Consider the following 19,366-nt stretch of genomic DNA (forward strand, 5'->3'; position numbering starts at 1 on the left):
CCTGTCTATCTAGGTAAAGATCGTCGCACGAGAATGCACCCACGTGGTCATAAATTCAATTCACCTATGACCCATTGTGTTATTCTCTGCTGGTAAACTTTTGATTTCAAGTACTTTAAGAGTGTGCGGCACTCTACAAGTTGCAGAATGGATGATAGATGTAAGTAGATGCTATGTACACCTTCTGTTCTTCTGTGAAGTTTTGTGAATCACTTCTCCATTTCTTGTACTGTATCTGCTCCATTCTGTACGTATGTTTTGTTGTTTCTTCTATAGATGGCCAACATGATGATCGTTCACGCGGTCCAACACGCCGTGGCGGATACAGAGGCAGAGGACGGCCTCGTTACTCTCGCGGGGGAAGAGGAGGACAAGGTAGAGAGATCAACCCTCGTTCACGACTAGAAGATGATCATGATATGGGAGAAGAGGGCATGTCTGGAGGACATAGGCAACGATTGTGAGTTCTTAATTATACACTAAAGTAATTTGTGAATCGGGTGCAATACTACTCTGTACTGTTGTGTTGGTTGTTAGCTTGCAATGCAACAAAACAGTAGTTATATGCTTTGATAAAGCTGTCAGTGTGTGTCTATCCAACTGTAACTGCTCAGCACTAGTGCAACCATATTTTTGACTTGTAGATTTGCAACTATAGCTTCATTCACGAGTGATACCCTTGAATAGTTGTCAGCCAGCAATGCACTCAGAAACCTGTGTGTATAGAGATAATTATAGCTATGTGCGTAATTATATACTATAATGATATAGCTATATAACAGTCAGCAGTTGCTAGTAAAGGTGTTATCTCTCCAGTGAACCCTACTCCAGGGGCCGGCCCTCGTATGATGAGGCAGGTGGATCAGTATTTAAACGGCTTGGGGGAAATAAGGCCTCAGGAGGGAGAGGTGGTGTGTTCAATCGACTTAGTGGGATGGGATCGAAGCCTGGTGGTGATGGTGGTGGCGGTGGAGGGAGTTCCTGGCACAAAGTCACTGTGAGTTTGTTTAAACAACTCTATACCGTAAATGCATCCAAAAGCTTTGTTTAGCAAATTATTATATTCTCTAACTTACAAGACAGATTGAGTGACAGTTGGATGGCAGAAAATGCCGTTTAAGGCTTATGTAAAGAAATTAATGCTACATGTATATACTTCGATGTATTATTGTCAACCGTGTAGTAAACTTTTAGAGCAATACTTACATGTACATGCCTATAAACTAGGTTTTCATGCATGAACATAGAGTCTGGGCGGAGGGTAGAAGTAGGCAAAATGTTCGAATAGGCCTCTGTTGCCAATCCCTTAATCTAACGATTTAACCTACTGGGTAGCAAAATTAATATTTCACCCGCCGTCTTGGGTGGTTCAGTGGGTTTCTGTATTTTATAGGTGCACGCGTACATGTATATTATCCAGGTTCTCAATGGTGCAAATGAGAGCAGGGAATGGCTTATGAGGCAACTGTCCTCTCGGAGTTCTGAGAAGTTTGAAGCTGTTGGGGTGAGTAATTATTGTGATATAACATGTACATGTACCACATCATACATTTACATGTACTCTTAGGAGCATGTTCTTGGAGACAAGTTTATGTTCTTCACTGCCGAGCCTGGAGCAGCTATGGAACTCAAGCAGATGGGAAGTATAGAGTCGAGGAATGGCACTCTGCAAGTGCTTGTGAAACCGTCAGGTCCACCCAGAGGTAGCAGAGGAGCAAAAAACTCTGAGCAGAGACCCTCGCTCAATCATACCACCAGAGTGGGTGGCGATGATGACATCTCTATGCAGGAGGACTCAAAAGATACCATAGTGGTAGGAATGTTTGGCATACGGGTCCTCTCCTAACATTGCCTTGTCTTCGATATTTACAGCGTGTTTTAGGGCAACGCTATGATCCAGCTACGAAATCCCTTGATCTCTCCAACATGTACAATGACCCAGGTACTGTTACAGTAACTGTTGTACATGTCTAAGATTCATGTTTGAGTCTGTCTATTACTTAAATATCTTAACTAAATGCAGCATTCAAGCAGGCTAACCTAACAATGTCTATGTTTAATAGAAGTGTTGTCACTTCCATTTTGTCTCTCGTTGGCCAGTATTGTCCAAAGGTAAGTATACACGTATGTGTGTAACCAGTTTAGTGTGTAAGCATTATTTCATCGCCAGCTTTTGTGTCTCAACCTCTCAAACAATCGTCTGCAACGCCTGGAGATGTACTCTGAATTAACGAAAATGTGCCCTGAACTAGAAACTTTGAATCTGTGTGACAATCAGCTCAGTTATCCAGCAGAGATGAACCACCTGGTTGGCCTGAAGAATCTCACCACTCTGTCACTCATGGGAAATCCTCTTGCTGAACGAAGTGATCGTGATGTCATCTCTTATTCTAGCAGCTTTAGGAAGTTATTTCCTGCACTCAAACAATTGGTGAGCAGGCTGTGCACAGTATCTAAGATACTAGGGTTTGAATGTGTGCCCGCGTACACTGTCCATGTGTTTCAGTGTAACGTCTAAAATTAGAGTGTATGTTAGTATAGAGTACGTCGCTAATACGAATAGAGTGGGACCAGACTCCGTCCGAATACATGAAATTTCCAGATTAAACGGATGTCATTAAGTGATATATAAGTACATGTATCATTAACGAAGACACTTGGCAATGCTAAAGGCTGCCAGAAGGGAATCTGCTATAGCTAGAATAGTCTTTTAATTATCTCTCCAATAGAGTTAATTTATTTTTGCCGTTTTGTCCGGATATGTGAGCTTTCGACTAAAGGGGTCCTGATTAGCGAGGGTCTACTGTACTGTACATTACGTACATCGTCTGTTGTGTGCAGGATGGTCGGCAGTTGTCTAGCCCTGTAAAGTTTGACCTGCCTGTCATGTCAGGGAGCCTACCATCAGTACAGGTGGAGTTTTTACAATCTTACATGTACTGACAGTAGTAAGTATCTGGCTTTATGTCTCTTTGTTTCTGCAGAAAAGCTTTTTCACAAGTGATGAAGTAAAGAAAGTAATAACAACCTTCCTGGAGCAGTGAGTAAATTATGTCGTACAATGTGTGCATCAGTGGGTTTGGTTTGTGCTAGCTAGCATCTAGTCTTTGTTCACCCTGTGGTACGCTCCATTTTCTTTGTATTAGGTATTATGTGATTTATGACCAAGAGCCAAAGGAGAAACTCCTCACTGCGTACTCCTCTGATGTAAGGGTTAATAATATTGTGTAACAATTATAATGTGCGCCATTTCTAGTGTGCTTATTATTTTATTCTTTGCAGGCTGTGTTTTCGTTGAGTGTGTGCACTGATGGTCCCAAGTGAGTGTGTGTGGCTACGTAATTATAATTATTTTTATTCTTGGTGCCTACTGTATATTTTTAAAGCAATCCTCTAAACTTGTACTAATTCTGTAAATCCTTGTTTCCATAAAATCATTTTTCTGTGTGTACATTTGTACTTTATGTACAGATTTCACGGGATGAAAGAATATATTGTTTTGAGCCGCAATTTAAAGAAAATTCCAGATACAGGTGTGTGAAGAAGAATTCAGTGTATTCATGGTTTTTGGATCGCACTAAATGATTTGCATGTACGTGTTAGGTAAAAGGATGACAATGTTAAAGAGAGGGCAGTTGGACGTTGTTCAGTTCCTAAGAGGTCTTCCAAGGACTGTACACTACTCCAAGAGCTTCATTGTGGACTGTCTCTATTCCACTGTGAGTGCAGCCATTGTGTTTAAGTGGGCCCATGATTTCTTACATTGTAACTGTAATATCTATTTAATATTTACCCCTTACCTTATCCAGTCCCAGCAAACTGCGTTCGTTGTGAATGGACTGTTCAGCGAATGTGAGCAAATATTTCTTTCCTGTATTGTAAACGAAGAGTGCATTGCTGTCACTTTCTCCAATTACTGTGAAAGAGTGAAGACATTGTGTATATATACCGTATAGCGGGAAATTTTCGCTATTTGGCTACAGATCTCTCAGTAGAAATGTTCATGGTTCTAATATTTGCGTTTCAATGCCAGGAAACCACACCCACCAATAGCTTTACATGTGAAATACCAGGTGCGTCGGAGTTTATCCCAGTTTTAATTCACGTCTTCTGTCTGCCCTAGAAAAACTAGAAAAACACAAAATTTTACACCTCACGAACATTTCCTGCTGTACGGTAGGCACTAGCTAATTACATGTATAAAGTACGTACTGAAAAATGGCTACATTGCAATGACTGCATGTCAACTCTACAGTGGATGGTCGTTCGTCTGGCAGTAACCCTGCCATTCAGTTTACTCGCACGTTTGTCATCTCCCATATAGGAACTGGGTGAGTCACAATCAATTGTAGGTGCATGCATGCTTCTATTGTTTGTGTGTTCTTACATGTACATGTACATGTGATCTCACTGCAAGTGTTGTGGTTGTTTAGCACGCAGATAAATTATGTGTGTGTATACGAATAGGCAAGAGTGCAATGTATAGGACGAGTAACAATAATTATTCTTATATGCATCACGTGTGTGATGCTTTCGTCTCACACGTGATGTTTCCAGATTCAGCACACGTGCTGCTTGTTTTAAGCACACTTGATCAGATGTAATAGTTAATCGTTACCGTGGAAACTCAATCCATTAATATATGTACATAATCATAATGCAATTGGTTATATTAATGTACAGTAATTTTATCTTCATTGTTCACCAACTACTTTGGTTCGTCGCCTTGCTCCAGAGCAAGCACTGTTATTCACAGCCTTAAACTTTTCAATGGTCAGATCAACTGCAAATATTATTCCTTTATGAATATAACAAATAAATCTGTGACATACGTAAACAGCTACATGTTTGTATTAACTGGTTGACGCAATTAGCCTTTGATTATCTGCCCACGTCGTATGTTTTTGCCTGGTGTAATTACTTGAGCTGCACCGAGCCTGTCAGACCTCCTCTGTAGAGCACCCAAGTTTTATTTATTCATCGCCATGCTCTTTTCTCCTGATTTGCCTACTGCACACATCCTTCCAAATTCAAAAAGGAAGCTTTCGAACCGTGTATGGCCACTCTTGAGATGCATTGAGGTATTTTAATGTTGCCTGCTGTCCGGCAGTCAAGGACAAAGACTCCAAGATACACTAAGCAAACTATATAATTACCTCTTCTATAAATACTTTTTGAGCAAAAGCAAAACATGGTGAGAGGAGTTCTTGTGATAACCTTAATTGCTCCTCCTGTTACGCTGTGCGCCCAGATTTTTTTATGCCAAAGGAACTGGGCGCACAGCCTAACAGGAGGAGCAAGGTTATCACAAGAACTCTTGGACAAGAGTTCTTGTGATAACCTTGATTTGGTGAACCCCCAAGTACAAGCAGAACAATAAATTATCGATAAAAAACCAACTTCTAGCAAGTCAGCCGCTAAAAGTGTGCCTGTGACCTTTTGAGTCCCCTATCTGAGCTGCTCTGATCTGATACTGACGTCTCTGTGTCCCGTCTGAGCTGATGTATAGTAAAATGTATGGCTCCTGGGCCCAGTATACATGCAGTGAACAATTGTTGATGAAAAACAACTTTCTAGTAAGTCAGATGCTGTGAGCTGAGGTGGCCTGTGTGACCTCACGAGTGTCCATCTGAGCTCTCTGACCTGCTTCAAGCGTGCCTATGTCGTCACAAAAGCTCTGTGTCCCAATCTCTTCAAGAGCTCTTTGCATTGCCTGGTTATTGTGCGCAGGCGCAAAAATCACGTAGAAGTTGGTAAAGTCTCAAAACCAAATTATCGTGCCGGTCCATGACATACATACAGACAGACAGAATTGCAACGTTGAAGACTAGGTAGGGACTCGCTTCGCTCACTCCAATTAGCTTGTCATGTTTGAAGAGATGCCGATGTGAACTAGGGTAGATATTCCGTGCTCGAGGTAATGTGAGACGTCAATTAAACAAGATAAAAAAGCGTATTATGGAGCAATGAGACTAGCATCTGTTTGACTTGAAAGCAATCGCAGACATTCTTTCCACAAGAGAATTAAATTAATAGCCGAGGCACACCGTTACAGTGCATTTTTAGACTGGAAATCAGCAAAACCAGAAGCAAGTCACATATTGCAACACCATTAATCGAATATGTTTTTCCTAGGTTATAACTAATTATACCGGACAACGACCACAAACATTTAACAAAAAAGCAAAAAAAAGACCAGACTTCTTAACCCCCAACCAAATTTCCTGATGGCCAACACCGCTTTAAATTGTCGGAATTGAGAAAGTCTTTAAGCCTAAAAGTGCATTTTGTATCAATCATGTAGTAACAATTCTCCTAGTGGTTATTAACTCTTTTCTACTTCAAAAATTAAGCCTGCTTTTGGTTTGATTCATCGTACTGCTAGTAAACGTTTATTGATTTTACTTTTGTCTGTTTAACTTGCCAAATTTTTTCTTTTGACATAATTAAATTGATAACAACAGCAAACTCAACAACCAAATTAATTTGTTATGGCATACGTAAGTGATTTATAAAGTATGCCATTCAAACCCAACAACATTATGCATGCACTCAATTACACGATTTTGTTATAAAGAATTACAACTTTTCCGATTGCTTCCTGCATTTACTCCAGTCAAGCATCGTACATTAATTTATGTTGTTCAATTACCATAGCACTTGAGCCTTAGGGGATTACGTCCTCAACTCTGTTTCTGGATAACAAGGGAATTACAAACCGGTTGGGTTCACAAGTTGGTCCTGAGACTACTTGCACTTTAAGGTTGTGACGACACTATACACAAATAGTTTTGATAAATGACTTAAGGATTTTGGCTTTTTCTAAGTCGATGAGCCTCTGCTTGATTTCTATCAACGACAAAGGACTCTTGAAACACTGCATCCTGCTGCCTCACAATCTCTCGACTCTCCTCCATGCAGTAATATACCATTGAACACTAAATACTCACTGTCGATAGTGTAAAATTCATAGAAGAAGCCACGATCACGTCCTCCAAGGACTCCAATTAAGTACTGCTGTTATCATGCAGTATTACCATTGAATACTAAGTGTCAATGGTTTAGGATTTATAGATAACGCCACGATCACATCCTCCAAGGACTCAAATTAAGTACTGCTGTTATCATGCAGTATTATGAATACAAAGTCCATTGTCGGGACTTCAGGATTCATAGAAGACACCACAATCACATCTTCATCCTGCACATGAAGGTTAAAATCTTGGAATTTCAATAACCTGGTTCAAACTCGGGTCCAGAAAACGGCTGTACCTCAAGGAGCTAGATGCTTAAAATCACTCATCAGATCACTCACACCTGCTTAATTCCTTCACTCTTCTGGCTGTGGCCCAACGACAACTGATAATTTTCTTTTCGACACTCAGCCACAAACTACTAATGATCTAACTGTAATGTACAAGCTAAGAGTTGTAATTTGCTACGATATAAATCATTAATATGCAAACGTAGCAAAATGCTAACTCCGCTTGATTGAAAAGTCTCGACTTTAAGTGAATGGTTCTGTGTATAGACTGCTACAGCTGCTCAAGGATCCATCAAGTGCAAGTAATAGTTCTATAGGCTTCTAGTCATGTTTTCTTTCGTGGATTTGCAAAATAATGCTTGCATGGTTTCGAGTTATGCCTAGTTTTGCTTACTTGGAAAGCCATTGCAGCCTTTTCAGAAGAGTGCAAAAATTTTTCACTGAGTGTTGCTACTGTACTTTAATTTGTGGATTTGCAAAAATAATATCCTTTTCAGAAGAGTGCATAGCAAAACTTGATCACTGAGTGTTGCTACTCTGCAAAAATAATATGCTTCGTTCCCGAGTTATACCTACTTGGAATGCCATTGCAGCCTTGTCAGAAGAGTGCGTAGCAAAACTTGTTCACCGAGTGTTGCTACTCTATCTTAATTCGTGGATTTGCATAATGCTTCGTTCCCGAGTTATGCCATTGCAACCTTGTCAGAGAGTGCGTAGCAAAACTTGTTCACCGAGTGTTGCTACTAGTTAGCTCTACACTACAACGATAGTTATTGGTAGCTGCAAGAGTGAGAAGGGAGCTGCAAGGCTCTGCTGATGCAGCCATTAATAATATTTTAGACTTGAACTTTTGGCATCGATTGTTTTTAAACCATCATGGTCGATTATTACCCACTCCTTGAGTTTGCATGCAGCAAAATTAATTGATACAAAAATATTCATTGTGATAATTATAATGTGTGTATAGCTCTTTGGCATCAGCACCCGCGGTGCTTTCATTAGTTTTTGTTATGTGTCAGTTTAACTGTTAGCTAAATATGTCCATGTAAACTACCACCTGTTCCTCTTATATATTAGTATCAACGTACACGTAGATATGAAAAGAGTTATAGTTATACTAGGGTGACACAAGGTGTCACAGGGCGAGCGAAAGCGATTGAGTCCATATTGTCTATAATAGAATGTTATTGCACTATGATGGTGGCCCGCAGTTGCACTGACAAATTGTTTATAGTACAATGGTGATAGCTCCAGCCTGGGGCCCATGAATCAGCATACAGGATGGTAGATTCCAAGGCAGCCTTTCTTGAACTTCTCTAACCCTGAAGCTGCAAGGCTCTGCTGATGCAGCCATTAATTTTAGACTTGAACTTTTGGCATAGATCGTTTTTAACAACCATCATGGTCGATCATTACCCACTCCTTGTGTTTGCATGCTGCAAAATTAATTGATACAAAAGTATTCATTATAATGTGTGTATAGCTCTCTGGCACCAGCACCCGCGGTGCTTTCATTAGTTTTGTTATGTGTCAGCTTAATTGTTAGCTAAATATGTCCATGTACACTACCACCTGTTTATCTTATATATTAGTATCAACGTCAACGTGCACGTAGATACTAATATATAAATATAAAATATACGAAAAGAGTTATAGTTACACTAGGGTGACACAAGATGTCATGGGTCGAGGCAGTTGCATTGACGAATTGTTTATAGGCGCTTTACAATGGTGATAGCTCCAGCCTGGGGCCCATGAATCAGCATGCAGGAACCATGGTAGATTCCAACTCATCTAACAACAAGGCAGCCTTTCTTGAACTTCTCTAGAGCTGAAGCTGCATCCAACGATAAGATAGCTTAGGGTGAAACATATCTATGAGTTACATTCAGGCCCAACATTTTACACCGCATGGCGCATGGGACTGTACAACAACAGGAGGAGCAAGGATATAGTTTCTTGCCGAACCAAGTTACAAGGCTAACAAGCAATTATACTGTGAACAATCTGACCTGTTGTAAGCATGCCTGTGCTCCAATTGAGTTGCTTTGACCTGCTGTGTGTATCTGGTCTCTAGCAGGTTTATTATCACAAGACACAAGACCATACTGAACGCAAGTAGGCAAGCATTTAGTTGTTTACTGTGACCTATCCTTGATGAAACACACATTTTATGGGTAAGCTGCTGTGACCTCAGGCTGAGATAGCCTGTGGCCTCAAGAGTCTCTATGGCTTGTCTACTTGTATGAGCTTCATTGCCGAGTGTAGTGTGCTAGTTGTGCATGCGCAGCAAATTACCTAAAATGATTGTGCGTCCCAAAAGCAAATCATCGTACCGGTCCATGAACATACTACAGACAAATCTCAATTAACGCTGCATGTGGTAGGGTAATTTTCCGTTGTTGCGGCACATTTTGTTGTTTTTACCCCATAATGACTGCAGTTCAAAAAAATGGATTTCCCAAGTTCAGATATAAATATCATCACAGTAGTTGTGATAATTATAGAATATCAAATAATTATACCAAATTGCCGCCAGCCAGCCTATAGTGTATCACGTTTTAAAAAGACATTTGATGCTTAAGAATTTTTAATGCTGTGTGCTCATTGAAAACCTGCATTTTGTTGCAGAAGTAATAATTATAATGGAGAGCTGTTTAGGTTGCATTTACGTTGAAATGTACTAATCAATGAAATGCGAGTAAAGTGTCTACAGTCAACTACTTTTGCTAATCCTGCTCTCTGATTTACACCTCGATACAACAGTCGTTTGGTACGGATATGCTATCCAATATATGCTGTACAACATACGTCCTGATTACATCACTCATAGAATTTCAGACATTAAATTTTGGCCGGATATGATGTTTTTGTGTTGTTTGTTGAATAAAAGTTTGGTCACCACTTGAATAGAGAGCATTATTTTGATGATTCATTAATAGATTTAAGACACAGCCAACCTTCTTGCTACTGTGGCCCCAACTACACTGTCACAAGAATGACCTTTTAACGAGAGTCCACTGTAGTTCAAATAACATTATGTACGTACCTATTCATAGTATCGTTGCTGACTTCTGTTTGAAGATACTGGATTCCTGTCCAATTGTTTCTGCTCACTTTCCCAGTCAACATACACATGTACATTCGTGTAGTTACACTTAACTTATCTACTCACGGTGAATGAGATTTGTGGTATGGGGCTTCTCTGGGGTGGTAAGTAAAACGAAGAACAGGTGCACTGCAAGTGATGCTGTTAAGTGTTTTCGCTACGCAAAGCATTTAATTGTAGTGTTAGTGCACTGTATCGCTATACTTTTTTATAATAATTATTAGTGTTTTATATTTTCAGTTTTTATGAAAAGTACCAAATCTGTGTATTTGACATGCAGGCATTCTGCAACAGGTGGCATATACCACTTTGTGCTGTACAATAATAACAACACGGTCATCACTAGTCAATATTTTTGTTACTGGAAGAGGCACATGCTCTGATCTGACAAAGAGATTTGAAGAAGAGATTTCATAGCATGCATGACTTTGTGTGTCTTCTGGAATAAACTTCCACTGCTTGGTTTCGTGTAAGAGGTTAGTCCATACATGCTCATGCAGATATTCTTAAAATGAAAGGAAGTGCATATATAACTACAAACAGACTAGTCTAACTTAGGTTTTTGGCGAGCAGTTTCGTTTTCAACACAAGTTTGCTCCACCGTCTTTTAGCTATAGAAAGTACATGTGTGCCTTCTTAAGTACGCAGGGACCCAAGCACAATAATTATAACCTTGTGCCTCATCCCAAAGTTGACCTTACTGCGTCACAAATTTTGGTGGTAGGATCTAGTTTTCACAGTATTGAGTAAACAAAAACTTGAAACTTGCAGGTCATCGATCTATTTAGCACTCAGGAAGGACTGTATTCTTTAACACTTTGAAAAAAAAACTGGATTACCAAATCATTTTAAAGCACACTACTGGCCATTCAGTAAGAAGTGCCTGGTTAGGATCAAGACTGTACTACATGCATGTGCTAATTACTGCCCCAGGGAGCGAAGAAGCAAACCACATTCTTCGCTCCCTGGGGCTCCCAGTACCAGGTAGTCATCAAGATAATGAAGGATAAAATTAACCCCTTCTTGGCGAGTAATCGATTCTGCTGCGTCCGCTACCGCTGAGAAAGTCTTCGGGGCAGACCTGAGACCGAATGGTAATGTAGTGTCGATAAAGAGGTCGTTCTCCCACATCATCCCTATAAGAGTCGATCTGCTCGGTATACTGGTATGTTTCTGTAAGCCTTTCTGACATCCATGAGTGAGCCTCTTCCCAGTCTAATGATGATCCCTATCGCATCGTCCACTGAGGCATATTTTAGTGAGCATAGGTGTTCGTAAACTCCGTCATTGACACTCGCCCCTTCCGAGGACGAGAGATCCACAATCAACCTCCACTCCCCAGGGGTTTTCTTCGGAATCAGGCCAAACTTGCTCGTATGAATCCCCGGGAGAAATGCTCGGTGGAGGGGGCCGATGATTCGCCCAGCTGCGCACTCCGTCGCCAATTAGTCTCGGTTTGCTTCTGGGTGGAGACGGACAGATGGCATATTCTGGACAGCACTGTTCAATGGGCATGTATAGTCAAAGCCCCGTTTGATCCCTTTTATAATGTAACGACGAAACCGTTGTTCGGGGTGATTAACCAGTTTTTGGTCCCACACTTCCCACCGCAGTGGGGTGGTGATCTCTTTTAGCCTTTGGTGCACCGGGGGAGGTGAGGTGGGATGCATGCCTCCAGTGCCATGAGGTCCTCGATGTACTAGTACGCGCCTGCAGAGGATATACATACTTATCAAATGGGCTACCCCCTTGTATTGACCGCCTACGATAATCATAGTAACCATGAATCATACGTCATAACAATGCACCATAAATATAAATGCAACGATTATCAATCAACACCTAATGCTAACTACGCCTGATCGTCCTGATTAAATTGTTAGTATGGGCGAAATCCCTCGGCGACCTTGCCTACTCATTTGAGATGTGGGGGCGAGGGCAGTACATAGCTTTGTGCTGCTCCCCACAGATACTGCACTGATCGGTATGCCTGCAGTTCCGGTACCGGCAAGCATCTTCGTTAAACAGGCGAAAGACTTGCCCCGAAAATATTGGCGTGGATTTTGTGCCTGAGAATTCCTGGCCAGCCAATGACAGCACCGCTGTTTCCACAGCCTTTGGGCGTGCGGGCAGATCTGGGTCCATGTTCTCCTGGAGAGGGCAACTCTTGGTGATGTGTCCCGTGCTAAGGCACAGATCGCATCTGATAGACACGGCGGCCTTTCCAGTGAAGCAAAGTGAGTATATCGACAGGTTGATTGCCGACCAATTGTGGTTCCCTGTGACTGCTGCTGCATTCCGTCGAAAGGCCGTGTCGTACCGCACCCAGGCAAGTCCCACGAATTCCTGGTGTGCCCTCGATATAGTAATCATGATTGCTGTCGGTTCTCGTCTTCCCAACACTCCACAGTACAAGGCAAAGAATAGCAGCCACGTATGGAAGTCGCTGACTTGTTTGGACGGCGCCTTCTTAGAATCATCTTCTCCACACAGCAAGGCCCAGAATTCCGGAAGAAGGATCTGCCATGTCTATAAACTTTCAGTCGGCTATTTTCTCGACGATTAGTTTCGGGATTGGAGGTAGGCCCTCCTCAACGTAGACCAGGTTAGGGTCATAGGACACCGGGTGTGTCATAGCCCGTGGCAGCATGCCTGTTCCTACCGATAGCTCCTAGTTGCAGTGCTCCTCCCCCGCCGATAGGGGTCCTGCTCTGAGTGGCAGTGCTCCTCCCCTCACCGTGGTCGATATCGTCGAGATCGGCTGTGTGCCGAGCACTGAAGTTACTGTAGGTAAGCCGGCCAGTGCCGAGATCGGTGGCATAGTACCCAATAGACCTAGAGTTGTGGATTTAGCGCATTACGTGTTACACAACACCTAAATACCCATAAATAAATTACAGTTGCTTTAACTACGTTTATACAGACATTCTACGTACCTCCTAATGAAATCTCCTAACTTAACACTACCTCGCAATTACAATGGGTACAAACCCTGTCATCCTGACCGTGGAGGTAGTCCCCTCACAGTTGGAGAGATTTACGGACCAGCTGAGGTAGGCAGCCTGCCACATCCTCGCCTAATTAGATATACGCCTCCTTTTTTGTATGATACCACTCACCTCCACCTGTTCCACACCGATGGATCCCGAACTATGGCTGGAGCCGACGTAGGGAGGAGTTCTCCCAGGACCTCCCAAACAATGCCCCGGATATCATCCGCTGACAGTGTAGTTGCTGCTGGCGAGGGGGTTAGTGTGGTAGATGATAACGAGGTAGACATATTCCGCGGGATGGGACAGGACAGAGCAGCGATTGAACAAGTGACGACGGCTAGAGCAGCGTACACGATTGTTTCTATACACGCGGCAACTGATTTGCACATGTGGCTACCATGCTAGGTGCATGCACCCGAGGGTCGTTCAGTCCAGCCCAATTAACCTGGGTCAATAATCATTGATCCCCATTTAAAACTGAGAGTACACTTAGTCTCTGTCATTTTTATCAATTTGGTTGTTTGGTGGAACTTAACAGTTTGAAACTGTTTTATCGTACATCCTTGCAGGTTTATAGCATAGACGGAAGATAAGCTTGTTTTCCTTGCTATTCGTTTTTGTTGTGGGACAGACATGATTGAGGATACAGCTTCTTTCTTCAACAGGTTTTCGTGGTAAATGTACTTGCTGTCACCACCCTGTATTTGGCTGATTTTGAGACACCTGTGTTCTTGACCTCCACTCAAACAGAAAAACTTTCCAACAGAGTAAAAAGCAGCATTTTGGTGTATTCTAATCCATGAAACCACTGCGCCAGATTTTGTCTTCTTCCTCCAATGAGATGGTCTCAGCATGAGCTCCAACTTTCTTCCAACACTATCAGAATGCAACTTGTTAAAGCAGTAGTCATGTGTACAGTGGTAGTCTGAACCGAATGTCTTTTTTATTGGGCATCTGACAGGGTTTGATTCACACATACACCTTTTCGTTTGTATTTTTGTTTTCTTCAGCAATTTCTAGGTTAGCCATAATTAGCCAATACTAGAAGTCCTTCCTTTTTGTTTTGGTTTTCAGTTCATAACTTAAGAATCAGAGGAGGAATTCCAGGGTCAATAGGGTCACTTTTAATGATACATTCTTGTCCTAGGTTCTTGACCTTTGCTGCATACAGCAGCCAACACTTCTGTTATTTTTGATCGTTTATTTGCCTGATAATTGGAAAGCTTACTAGATTTATCCAGCAGTCTGCCCTATGACCCCAAATGTTGTAAGACAGGAGTGCTAGAAGTTGCCTCATGAATATATTAATGAAAACAGTTTTTCTTCGTTTTTCTGATAAAAATTAAAGTTTTTAGAGCCATCTAAGTTGAAATATGTAATAAGAAGACAGTTTAAGATACGTAACACTTTTAACTATGAATTTGGGTCAAACTAGCATAAAGTTGTGTATAATTTTATGACTTTTTGAGCAAGCTGTTCACCATCGACGTAGCAAGCTAAAAATTGGTTGAACCATTAAATAACAACATAATTATAATTATTCAAAGTAAATGCATACAAATGAACGGTGTTTGCAAAGCAGTTACACAAACTTTGACATTAATACACAACTTGTATAGAACATATCATGAATGACTCAAACCTTCTAGCTGGTTGCAAAGCATGCACATGCATCAGATGCACTATTAGCCTCGTTCCCAGACTGATTTGTCTCTAAAATAAAGCCTGGGAACGAGGCTAATTATTCACTATTTAATACTTCAGGCAATCACTGGTTCCTTTCATATCTGCCATGAGGTCCACCAACCACAGAGAATGAGCTAACTTTGACAGCTGTTCACACTACCTCAATCTATTCCAAACTTGCAACAAATTCACTGAGTTTTATACTCTAAACTTGTCTCTTTATGGCGCTGATTTGCCACCAGCTGAATGTTGTCATTGGAATGCATTTTTAACGACTTCTTTGTCTTTATTGCCTTCAATCAAGAAATAGCAGCCATGTGAGCTTAGCTGGTTGTACCTCCTCTGTGTTTTTGTGATGTCATCCCATTAAAATACTTGTGGTATGTATTTTCTGTCTTGTCTGAAAACGTGGGTCTTAGGGCAGACTGCAATGCAGCAACCAGTGCATCAAAATGTGTACCCTAGCCACAGAAGGTATATCATGTGGTTTCAAAGAATGCAATAAAAGGTCAAAGGTTGCAATTAAATCCTGGATCTCTTCTCTCAAGTTGGTTTGTCTGGGGCACAATAGCTAGCTCAATCCTGATTATAAAGAAGATCAAGCTAGTGGTGGTGTATAAACACAGAGGCGCGAGGGTGAACTCGTTTTATAATTATGTAAAACATAGGCCACGTGGTGTTTTAATTAATGACCTTTTGACCCTGGCATTCTTCCTCAGAGTAGTAGTAGAAACATGTTAGGGGAGTCTTATCAGCTAAATACTGTATAGCGGGTAAGTTTCGTGGGGTAAAAAATTCGTTCAACTCGAGAAACGATGGTATTCGTGAGTAAAAATTTCATTTAGTCTCGTGGCTGCACGGCATTCCTACGTTCCGATAAGCCACGCCTACGTTAAAATTTCGTGGAGGTCAGCCTGCCCATGAAAATAACGAATATTTTACCCCACGAAAATTCCCGCTATACGGTAGCTGGACTTTTGCTTCTGTTAATTTACAAGCACTTGTCTTTACACTACTATTATTTTGTTGATAGCCTTTTGGTCATTGCAGTTACACACTTAGCTGCCTTGATAGTATCAATATTGGAGGTATATAAAGCTGTATCGTCACGGTCTGCGTATATATTGATGGAGCATGTTTTTATTGTTTTACCACACTTACGTCACCACTAATTGGTCAACAGCTGTATGATACATAGAAAGGTAAGTTGTGTGGAAAATGTCGGGGTGCATGGTGTATATTGCACTCAGCCCTTTCGGCTGGCGCCCTCGTGCTTCAATGCAATATACACCATACAATCCCTCGTGCCCATGTTATAACTATTACATATTGCTCTGAAGTTTTTAGGTTGTGTAGCTTTACAGTATAAATCCTGATTTTGTCTATCCTGGTTTTGTCCAACTTGTAGGGTGGTTGTGGTCAGAATCTTGCTTGATTTTGTTGCTTTCCAGTAGGAGCTAAGCGATATGTCCGTGATGCTTCTTGTAACAGGGTAGCCTACGTTTTAGTGCATGGTTCTCATCAATATTCTGTCTTCACAGAGCTTGTCACTCAAGTCGAGAAGGAAGTAATTCTAGAGATGAAAGGATTCGCTTTTAATACACTTTGCACACTTTCACACTTTCACAAACTTCCTGGTTTTTTCCCATGTTTTGGTAGGGACATCAAAAAAATCCCTCTCTTCGTACTTATTCTGCGTTCTTGCCAAAAAGCCGTTACTGCTGGGTTTTGGTGTTCCTGCAGTAGTTTAGCAGTGAATACATACGTAAGTGTGCAGTTCAATGAACTATTCACTGTCTAGATAAATTTATCGTGGGAGTGAAGCTACCTGATACCACTATTTGTTTTCAAAATCGTTCGTGCTAATTAATTTACTCATTATTGTGAATACCAAATTGGTAAGGCTTGGTATACATGGTGTGTGTGTGTGTGTGTGCATGCTCATAAAAGGAATGATGTTATAACAATGATTTTGGTTTGTGGCAGGGTAACTATCACTAATGACCAACTGACCCTGCGCGGTGCTACAGAGAAATTTATACAGGTTTGCTATTTGTCGATGGCTCATAATTATAGTGTTATCAATTTCTTTTTCTATAGAGTATACAAGGCACCGTTAGTCAAGAAGTTATAAGCCCTGCCCATGGGGTCAGTGGAAATCATGTTGTATTAAAGCATCCTTTCATTGGCAACCTTATATTGTCATTTCTTAGAGAAAATTGATCAGCACTTTCTATTCTCTAGAGTATACAAGGTGCCGTGAAACAAGAATTTAGTAGCTCTGCCCAAGGGATCAGTGAAGAACAGGTACATATGAACACCTTGTCATGAATGATCACTTTATAGTTGTTACTCTAGATGAGAGCTATTCAAACACTGGCTGCTCAGAGTAGAATGAACTTGGAATACAGCAAACGGTAAATTTATCACTTTCTCGCTACTGTAATTTTTGCATGTCATCAATTTACCTATTTTCACACAGATGCCTTGCAGAGAATGAATGGGACTACAACAAAGCCTTGACTGTTTTCACCGTTCTTCAGGTTTGCATCAATAATTATAATCTTTTCGTTGAAGTATCACTGGTGTTTTAATGTATTTCAGTCTCAGCAAAAGATCCCACATGATGCTTTTCTTTAGTCTCTTAATGAACAAGTTTGTACTTTCTGATCTGGATCTGGATCTTATTAATTTTTATGTATTTAAGTCTGGAAAGATATGGAAGTTGTTTTGTTTATGACTATTCATGAACACGTCACTGCATGTATCAATATTATTATGTCATGCTTATAGGCCCTGCATGGTGCATTATGCTCAGAGCAACGGTGAAGGGGACACAATGTATTGCATGACCTGCTTGGGAATGATTCCACCATAATGTCTTGTAATGTTGTGTTTCCAAATGTAGTCTAAAATTAATACCCCTGTATAGCTGGCCTAGATAGAATAATTATGGTTGCAACTAGATTTACTTCAGACATTAATTTATAAGTGAGTGAGCTGTGGTATTACAAATTTACAACTAGTGTTCAAGCTGGCGCTGTGCTAATGCCTCTCGCCATGTTTTTGCTTTCGCTCAAAAGTATTAGAGTGTTATCTATAATGAATTTTATATTAAAGTTAGCTTATCTATATAAAGTCACTGAGAAGAAAAGACTTATTTACATGCATCTATTGTAAGTTGTTATTTATTGTATTATGTGGCTTACCAGGACATCAAGAAAGAAGAAAATTGATTCTTCCAGGATCTGTAGTTCAGTGTATATAATATCTAAGAAGAAAAGACCTGTGTACATGCATATTGTTATCTATATTGTTATATGGTAGTGTTTTGTGGCTTACCAGGCCCTCAAGACAAAGATGATTCTGCCAGGAGGATCTGGATCTGGATCTTGGATATTATTTTCTCACACATGGGGAATGAGCGCGCATGCGCATTACATCCACAGGAATAATTAAAGGGTGTGTCCAAAGAGATCAATTTCACAAATGGCTACTGCTAGCTAGCTGTTTTAACAGATATTTTCTGAGTATTGTAGCTAACAAAAAGCTAGCGCTTTAGTGCAAGGCTAACTCATATGTTGAATAGAAAGTTTGTGAGGACAGATGATGCTATGAAAGATTCTGAAGAGACTGCAACAGCCTTCAATGTGAGTCAAACTAGCCATAACTCGAGAAAGAAGCTTTAGTTTGCTAATCCACGAATCAAAATCCAAGAGAACGTGGCTAGAAGCCTATAGAAGCTGTTAGTTTTCGTCGCATTGTAACCGTTGAGCAGTTATAGCTGGAATACACACACACACACACAGACAGACAGACAGACAGACAGACAGACAGACACACACACAGTCAGCTTTACCGTATCCCTCGTGCGGCTACGCCTCGAGGCATAATTACACTCGGGCTGTAATAAAATTAATGTACGTAGGCCTCCTGAATTCTAGAACATTCAGGCATGGTAAAATTGTCAAAATTGCATAATTATTATATGCATGGCACCATTAATTGACAGAGGAGGTCCGACATACATGTGTGACAAATAACTACATGTTCAGTGCATTAATTTAATTGTTGTCATTAATAAATTATTAACGCAGGCCAAATACACTATAGCACTTAATTGTATAGCCTTAATTGATCCCAGGCCGCTTTTCCTCAAAGTGAAGGAGGCTATTAATTGTAGTGATTCGTGCACGCATGTCATGACTTTTACAATTAAATTTAATTATTGTAGAGTTTATGTATAGTAGTAATTCACATACACATTTTGCACAAATTAATTCCATTACTAGACTAATGCATGTAGTATGTGCA

The 19,366-nt window shown here is 40.8% G+C and overlaps 1 protein-coding gene across 2 annotated transcripts; it reads left to right on the forward strand.

The window, feature by feature from the left end:
• Positions 1-6: 6 nt before the first annotated feature.
• On the forward strand, positions 7-17,793 carry LOC135348359 (nuclear RNA export factor 1-like). Of its 2 annotated transcripts, none has more exons than XM_064546542.1 (22): positions 7-160; positions 277-460; positions 817-997; positions 1,421-1,504; positions 1,568-1,813; positions 1,873-1,942; positions 2,024-2,112; positions 2,171-2,431; positions 2,842-2,913; positions 2,985-3,040; positions 3,147-3,207; positions 3,283-3,320; positions 3,472-3,533; positions 3,604-3,719; positions 3,810-3,852; positions 4,256-4,331; positions 17,039-17,096; positions 17,153-17,200; positions 17,297-17,359; positions 17,411-17,469; positions 17,535-17,595; positions 17,657-17,793. In XM_064546542.1, exons 1-22 carry the CDS (start codon positions 148-150, stop codon positions 17,690-17,692), a joined length of 1,977 nt encoding a protein of 658 aa, XP_064402612.1. In that variant the 5' UTR covers positions 7-147; the 3' UTR covers positions 17,693-17,793. The 2 variants fall into 2 exon arrangements, with proteins under 2 accessions (XP_064402612.1, XP_064402613.1); XM_064546543.1 differs by having other exon boundaries at positions 832-997.
• Positions 17,794-19,366: the final 1,573 nt, after the last annotated feature.

The sequence above is a fragment of the Halichondria panicea genome, chromosome 15 (assembly GCF_963675165.1).
Source record: "Halichondria panicea chromosome 15, odHalPani1.1, whole genome shotgun sequence".
Taxonomy (NCBI): domain Eukaryota; kingdom Metazoa; phylum Porifera; class Demospongiae; order Suberitida; family Halichondriidae; genus Halichondria; species Halichondria panicea.

Bases quoted from the DNA above. Each gene is read 5' to 3' on its own strand.
- LOC135348359 (XM_064546542.1), top strand. The intron at 1,943-2,023 runs GTACTGTTACAG...AACTAAATGCAG, and splicing joins CAACATGTACAATGACCCAG to CATTCAAGCAGGCTAACCTA. The intron at 17,097-17,152 runs GTTTGCTATTTG...CTTTTTCTATAG, and splicing joins CTACAGAGAAATTTATACAG to AGTATACAAGGCACCGTTAG.